The following is an 8,125-nucleotide window of genomic DNA, read 5'->3' on the forward strand; positions in this document are numbered from 1 at the left end:
AATTGAAAATTGCACTCATGTTAGGCTAGGGTGTAGTGTGTCTTGCTGTGTTGTGTCATACTGTACTCTTGCTGTGTTGGGCTGTGTTGTATTTTACTGTATCATACTGTGTTGAGCTGTGTCATATCGTCTTTTGCTGTGTTGTACTGTCTCTTGCCGTGTTGAGCTGTGTTGTACTTTCTCCTGCAGTGTTGAGCTATGTAGAATTGTGTCTTGTTGTGTTGTACTGTACAATAGTGTATAATGATTTCATGTGCTTCTGTTTCACATGCGATGTGGGAACAGTCAGTGCCAGTGATCTCCCACTCTCGCTGGCTCCTGAAGAGGGGAGCGCTCACTCACATGTCCAACCCCAAGAACACCAGGACCTTCCGCAACAAGAAGCTCTTTCAGCCCCTCTACCTCTTCCTGTTCAATGACCTGCTGCTGATCACCAAGAAGAGCTCCAAGTAAGCAGCCTGCTGACCTCCTCCGGTCCTCTTAGCTGAAATTCAGTAATAAAAAACTGCAATACTCACAGACTACAGCACTCATCTTCACTGCTGGTCCTGGAGGGCTGCCATGTCTTCTGGGTTCCACTTCACCATGGTGACTTGATGGGAATCAGGTTTAGCTGGGCAGTATTTCCTCTGTTTCCAGGTCTTCACCCATTGAGGATTACAAGTTTCCTATAAGAGCTAGGAGGCTGCAGCCCTGTGGGACCAGGACTGTATATACAGTAAATGGTGGAAAGGCTTGACATTAAAATGATGTGCTTCTTATTTATGACTGTCTGTTATTCCATGGTGTTTGTCTGAAATGTAAATCCTCTTGCTGTGAAGCTAAAAAGCTAATCACTAATCACTCCTGTGAAAAATCACAGGAGCTAATCACACTCCTGTGATTTTTAATGTGTCACGGATGTGCTGTGCCAAGGGTGGTTAAACAGGCAGTGTCATTATAAGTGCTTCCTAGGTTCCATAATGCTCAACTTACACAACTTCAGCTTCATGTAAAATCACTGCAAATTAATTTGAAAAAATCTGACCCGCGCATGATTCCACTGAGATACAAACATAAGTGGGGACTAGTAATTGAAGCACAGGGCTTCTCAACTTGATTTCTTCTGTTTGATCCAGGCATTTTATTTTTACAGAATCTTTTAAATTAATTCTTTATTTTTCAGTTTAGTATACAGTGGATTCATGATGTTGTATATGTGCAATCGATCAAAGCAGTGCACTGAAAAGGATAGGAATCTGCTATTATCCAAGTACAAAATAAAAACCAATTTCACAGACTTATGTTTTAGAAATCTGTAAGGCGAAAATCTGCAAGCTGAATGTGAAATTCCCATTACTTTACAAGTAAGACCTTTCTAATTTGTTCTGTAGGGCTAGAAAATCATGCAATATTACATGTTACGTGTTTATAGCCTAACTCATGTTGGTTCATGAGAATCGCCCTGTACAGTGGTTAACGAGATCAAGTGTGTGAAACCCCTAAAAGCGCAGTGCCTGTTGTCCCTCACTCCCGCAGCGGGGAGAAGTTCCAGGTGCTGGACTCGAGCACCCGGGCCATGCTGCGCACTGAGGACAAGGAGGACCAGGGACAGGCTCTGGCCAACATCTTCTCCCTGCGCCTGATGGAGAATCAGAATGAGAGCGACGTCACCTACATGTTCAAGGCCTCCAGCCCGTGAGTGCAGGATGAACCGCCCTGGGTGAAGGCGAGCTATGGCAATGGGGGCAGGAGCAGTCAAACACGGGGCCTTCCAATCCAGATCAGTGCTACACAGACTCTGTACAGGACCGGACTGGAACTGCCTGCAATACAATAGGTCGTCTGAAACGATGTCATCATCTCAAAGGCCCAAGAGGGGAATGTTTTAATGTCGGGATGTAGAGCACATGACTATTGTCAGACATTATTAATAATTTAATTGAACGATTTTGGAACTTCAAATGGCAGCTGTGAGGGACGGCCAGAATGATCTCTGCAAGAAGAACTAGTCTGCGTCACTCCTCAGAGATGTCGCATGAGCTCTGGGTTTGCTCTCTGGCCTCCGCCGAGAGTTAGTGGATGACCAAGCAGTATAGATCTAGCTTAATAAGTGAGGCCAAGTCAAAAACCAGAATAGACCTGACTTCAACAATGCAGGCCAGAGCAGAAGTCAGAATAGGAGATTAACCCATGATTTGTGATCAGTAGATAGAAGCATATGAAGGTTTATAATTATATGCTTATATTTGGTGTAAAGCACATAAGACAAATGACATACTGTATAAGAAGCATTAAACTTGATCATAGCCTATCCCAGAGTCAGCAGTACTAGTACTGGATGAGTGGTGTTTCTGCAGGTGTTCTAGGTCCCTTTAAAATACTGGCACCTGAAGAACTGGGAGAAGCTGTTAAACTGGTCCAATTAAAACCATATAGAACTGATTGGGTTGTTTATAGCTCAGCTGGATTGAAAACATACAGACACACTAGTGTTATAGCACCAGAACCGGGGACTCTGGCTTAACCTTTGACTTTTGAATCTGAATCATTGTTGGAAATTTTTATTTACTACTCAAAAAACAATCCCCACATCTTAAACAAGTGTCACCTGGGGCGCATTCAAAAACCGTGTCATTGGTGAATTTTGTGATGTTGTACCACTTCAACAAGTTTCTTTGTTCTTCAGCAAAGGAAGTGTTGAAACTGGGTTGATAGACTGGTTTCACAGCCCTGTGTCAAGGTTCTCATGCTTATGACTCCTACCCCCTGTGCAGGAGTGACAAGCGACGCTGGATTTGTGCCCTGACGCCCAAATTCCAAACCCGATTACTTAACTCAAACTCCAAACATGGAGGTAAGATCAGGCCCTGTGTTTCCCACTGAGTCAGTTCTTAAAGGTCTGCTAATCCTACTGTACTACCCTGTGCGCATATGGGACAAATGTGATTTGTTTGTTGTTGAGAAAAACTCTATGCTGATTATACATTAAAGGACCTTTTGATTCATATGATGCAAAGAAATGATTGGTGTTTTAGATTTGTGAGATGGACTCTTACAAATGCTGTGTGATGCAGAGTCAGACTCCCGGTGCTCTTTCTGTACTTTCCTGCTTGCCATGATTGAGGAAAAAAAAGGTTCTTTGCTTAAAGCGATTTTCCAGTTTCAAATGTGCTCCCAAGCAAAGGAAATAGAAAAAAATGGATTAAGAATTTAAGAAAGTTTGAAACACAGCCCGTGCAACCATAGTGAAACTGCGATGTATAATCTTTCACCTTATGGTTGCGGGTACAGAAATTAATCATTATTTAAAAAAACAACAACTGCATCTACTGTACATTCCTCAGGAGATTTGTTCCGGCAAATTCACGCATTACCGAGACTGAGCTCCCAGACGAGCGAGATTAAAAAGATTTGTGCTGCTTCCCGCAGCGTGCTGGGGTTCCTGTCCGAGTTTCTGCTCTGGAGGAGTAGAGGATGTGTGAATTTAAGGCAATATGCACCCAAAATAAATGACACTTAAAGGATGGCCTCTGCTGGCCAGGAAAGGTACTGAATGAAGCTAAAGCTTACAAACCACTCCGGGGAATTTTATATTTCTTGTTACCATTACCAGTGGTGGTGTGCTTTGTCAGTTTTATGGTTTCTATAGCAACACCAAAGGGGCAAGTGGACAGGAGTTAAACGGATGTGTAGTGGTCCAAAATGGCTCTCCACCTCTTCCATATTTTAGGCATTAACGTGTGGCTTCTTAGCTAATTGGACAAGTCAGTAAAGAGTAGATAAAACCTCTGAAGGCTCAGCCTAGGAAGCGCATGTGCAGGTCACCTTCGCGATTTCCAGACTTTACGTGCTCCCCTTGATTTTAAAGGGCAAGCTGCCCTAGCCGAGCTCAGCTCACTCATTGTTTCTCGCCACCTCAGACTCCCCCCAGGTGCAGTGCATTCAGTCCTACGCATCGCAAGAGCCTGACGAGATGTCAGTGGAGATGGCCGACATTATCAACGTCCTAGAGAAAACGGAGGACGGTAGGTGTTATATCAGCAGAGCACATAGGAAACAAATGTTCTCAGCCTTTGAAACACAATGCCTCCCCTTTCAGTTAAAACAAAACCACAGTCCCCCCTCTTCGGTGTATAGGCTAATCATTTTATGTATTGTTTTAATGATTTATTTTAAGTTGCTATTTGAGCACTTCAGCTTATATCAGTAAAATAATTTCACTTGGAAAAAATAGTGAAGCAGATTGAAGGTAGGATGATCCAAATTCACATTTAAACTTTAGTTTATGTAAGGAGTTAAGAGCTCTAATGCTACATTTTTGCCGAACGCTTTGAAGTTCGTGTTTTGAAAGAAAGCACAATATGATTGATAGAAAGCAAATGAAACTGGCTTAGTTCATAATACTGCCTAAAGAGTGAATATTTGCTATTGTGAGATTTAATGCCTGCATAATATCTGCTTCTGTGTAGCTAACAGCACAGATACAAATTGTGGCAAACAGCCACTTTTGCTCAAATCCAAGAAAATGGTCACCATTCATGAAGTAAATACTATCTTCATGGAGGGTTTTATTACTGGATTTCATTGTTGAATTGATGTAAGTGGTTCTAAATTTGTTGACAACATTTTGCTAACATTGTTTTGAAGAATATGCTGGTTAGCAGCAAATACAAGTCACTCACTAAGCACACAATATAGGGAGAAGCAAAATTAGAAGGTGAATATTACATTTCTACCTATAAATCGCTGTAGAAAAAGTTGCATTAAATTTGGAAAATTTCAGTATCTTGAACGAGCTGTTATAAAAAGCTCTGATCTGTGCAATACTGGTTCAGATCTGGATTATATTGTCAGCTGGACGTGACTGAGATAAATACCCTGTAAAAATGATGATCATTATTGATTTTTTCCATATCGTACTTTACAAGCCAAAAGACACAATAGCACTTAAAGAGTGAGCACGGGTCAGCCAGGGTTAAGTCTGCAGTGTCACTGAGTGTAACATCACTCCTCCTGTCGGTGCGACCTCTTCAGTCTGATTCTGTATCAAATAGCGAATGGCCTGTAAGCTGCACACTAAGGAGGAGAGTGATCACTATCCTCACCCCCTCTACTTCATCCCTAATTCCACCTTCTCCTGCAGTCTGTCAACAACATGCTTCCCTGCTGCGAATGCAGTTCTGACACTGGCTCTCCCAAGGAGAGTTCACCCACTGAACACTATTCGAATTAAGATGGTTAATTAAAGGCTTAGATTTCTTTTAAAATCAAAACATACCTTTCCAACAAAGAGTGAAGTGAGGGAAACCGACATTTGCAACTGCGCAGCTTTAAAAGGGCTGTGGTATTCTGACCTTTCAAAGGAGCTGTCTATGAGAGGTGTCCAAAAGAGCAGAGACTGGAAATACTAATAACTGGGGGGGCTGACGGAGTTCTATGCAATGATGCGCCCAGCGGCAAAATGCTTTACACACACAGCTGGTTAGATTTCATTGGAAAACACTTCAATCCTACAGGACCATGGGAAGCTATATCCAGTACCAGTGTCTTTATCCTGAGACAAAGGGATAGGCCAGTAGCAGGCACCGGGCATTGTTTTACTCTTTTGAAGTGCCATTTCTAAATTGTATTGGTTGACTGGACTGCTTTACACCCAGGCTGGATGATGGGCGAACGCCTCCATGATGGAGAGAAAGGGTGGTTCCCCAGCAGAGTGGTGGAGGAGATCCAGAACCAGGAGCTCCGGGCCCAGTACCTGCGGGAGTGCCAGCGGATCCAGCAGGCCGAGGGCAATGGTGTTAGGCTGATGGCATCCAGGGGCAGGCGCTTGAGAAACATCCAGCCGTGACCTCTGTACACCTGGACTGGCAAACATAGCTCCTGCTGTAGACTGAGGAACACATTATGGTCTTCCAGCTGTTGTGGCCAGATCTAGGTTTCTGTGGATTTTAGCCTGTTCTCCGTGGATGAACTCTGGGAAGGTTTAAACATGAACTAAAAACTTTAGAATAAGCTTATAGCCATAACATGACACTTAACATGGCTTTATGTAAGACAGGGAATACCTAGGTAATTCTGTCCTCTGCAGTCCTTCAAAGTTGATTATACTGTTCAAATGGCATGGTCATCATTCGGAAACACAAACCATGTGCATGATAAGATGAAATACGCCAAAGCAAACTGCCCCAGAACTTATCACCGATTCCAACGCCATTCAGACCTGCAGGGAGAAACTTCAGCTGCTGCACTGCAGGATCCTGAGACGCATCAGGTCTGGACCTGGCCGAGATTGAGGAAGACTGGCCCTATTAGAGTGGAGCAGGGCTACTGGAGAATCCTCAAGGAGGTGTCTTTTGTTTTGGGCTAAAAATGGAACTCCCCATGAAAACCCTCTTTAATCTGGAGATATATAATAATTGGAAGGAAAGACTGCACTGTGGTTTAAAGTAAACTGAGCCATATGGAGACAAAAACAGAGTATCTAGGTGTTGTACATGTTTTATTGCATCTGTAAAAAAAATATTTTAAAAGTTTTAGCGAAAAGACTCAGGAGTGTAGCCAATTAAGCACAAACCGAGAAGGGAGTAGGCATTCTAAAGAGAGAAGCCGGAGGATGGATATCCAGGTAACTTTAGACATCAGTCCCCAGAAAATCCTACAGAATCTGCTTAACATTCATGTGACCCGAGCTTTGGAATATATGAACAAAGTGCAATTGACCTATGGAAGACACATGCAGTGTGAGTGCGTGCATCAGGTGCACAGAGAAGCACTAAATGACTTGGAACAATTCATTTCTGCAAAGGCTTTAGACTTAGCTCATCCTAGGATGGTAAAAAAAACTATTTATTTTCAATAAATGCCAAAGTAAGATTTAAAAAAATGAGTAGAATGAATTTCCATATCACAAACAGTATTCTGCCATGTAAAACATTCTAAAGATTTTTTTTCTGTAGTCTCTATAAGATTACGACACTCCATCACAAGATCACTAGTCAAGTGACTGGTGTTTCAGATTCCTCAAGTGGCTATTGTTCCCCTGAAATGAAAAAATAGCTCTTTCCCTGCCTTCTTCTGGGATTGATACTGCATTCTCATCTCTTGGAGTGGGGAAATATGGAATTCAAAGGCTTTTTTCTACACAATTCAATATAATACAAATGGATCAGATTGTAACATGCAGGTGCAAGAGACAGAGCTCTGACAGCTCTATATTCTACCAATATAGAGGGCCTTCGAGGCCTCTTGAGAATTATTTAATGTACTTGAGCATTATTTCACGGACAGCACGCCTCAGTTTTGGATGAACAGGTGCAGGTTGAGCCCTGTAATCCAACTATAACCTATAGTCCTGACAACATTGCAAAGGAACCCGAGGTGACTGATTGGTGAGGGCACAGATGTGCCTACTAAAAGTTCATAGCTTGCAATGCTTTCAGGGAGAGCTGCATCACTGCTCCAGTAGATTCTCTTTCTCCTGCTTGCAGACCTATGGTGTGAGAAAACTGCAAATGGCTATGCAGAGTGTAAGGTATCGGAGAAAAGAATGCACAGCCCTCACACTCCAACACTGGGGTCTAGTGACCCAGGTTGCAATGGTGAAGTTGAGCTGTTGAACAATTTGCAATTCTAAAAAGATAGATAAAAAGATAAATAAAAAAATGGTTCAACAGAATTTCCAATTCCATTTTCTTGTACATAACTGCATAATATAGCAGATGCAATACGTGCTGTTGAAATAGACCACTGGTTTTCAAATAAGTCACTTTTCTCAGTTATTTATTTATGAGATCAACTGGATATCTGACAGCTTTCTATTTTAGTTGCCAGAATTACAAACAAAAAAAAAGTCCAAAGAAAATGTTTATAATCCCAATTCTTGACCAGCTTTAACCAGTCTGACTATAATCGAAATTGCAAACAGTACAAGATCACAACCAGCAAATTTTTCCATGCATTTTTAAAAAATGATTAACAACTCTTTTCTTGCTGTTGTAAACAAGTAGAAACATCATTGCCTAAATACTACTGCTCGTCATGCATGAAATATGTGAAGTGTGATTTTTAACCTTGGCAGCTCGTGAGGTGATGCTCTTCTACTCAACCCAGAGTATTTTCAAAAAGCCGAAAGATTGGTTTTAAA

The 8,125-nt window shown here is 42.0% G+C and overlaps 1 protein-coding gene across 1 annotated transcript in view; it reads left to right on the plus strand.

Moving 5' to 3' along the window:
* The window catches only part of ngef (neuronal guanine nucleotide exchange factor), a 32,872-nt gene extending 25,215 nt beyond the window's left edge, over window positions 1-7,657 (plus strand). The window contains exons 12-16 of the mRNA XM_006637959.3: window positions 286-449; window positions 1,519-1,677; window positions 2,757-2,836; window positions 3,903-4,007; window positions 5,640-7,657. Coding sequence (XP_006638022.1) covers window positions 286-449; window positions 1,519-1,677; window positions 2,757-2,836; window positions 3,903-4,007; window positions 5,640-5,830 — 699 coding nt within the window. The 3' untranslated portion in view covers window positions 5,831-7,657. The remainder of the gene's footprint in view (window positions 1-285; window positions 450-1,518; window positions 1,678-2,756; window positions 2,837-3,902; window positions 4,008-5,639) is intronic.
* Window positions 7,658-8,125: the final 468 nt, after the last annotated feature.

This window comes from Lepisosteus oculatus, chromosome 13 (genome assembly GCF_040954835.1).
Source record: "Lepisosteus oculatus isolate fLepOcu1 chromosome 13, fLepOcu1.hap2, whole genome shotgun sequence".
NCBI classification, from domain to species: domain Eukaryota; kingdom Metazoa; phylum Chordata; class Actinopteri; order Semionotiformes; family Lepisosteidae; genus Lepisosteus; species Lepisosteus oculatus.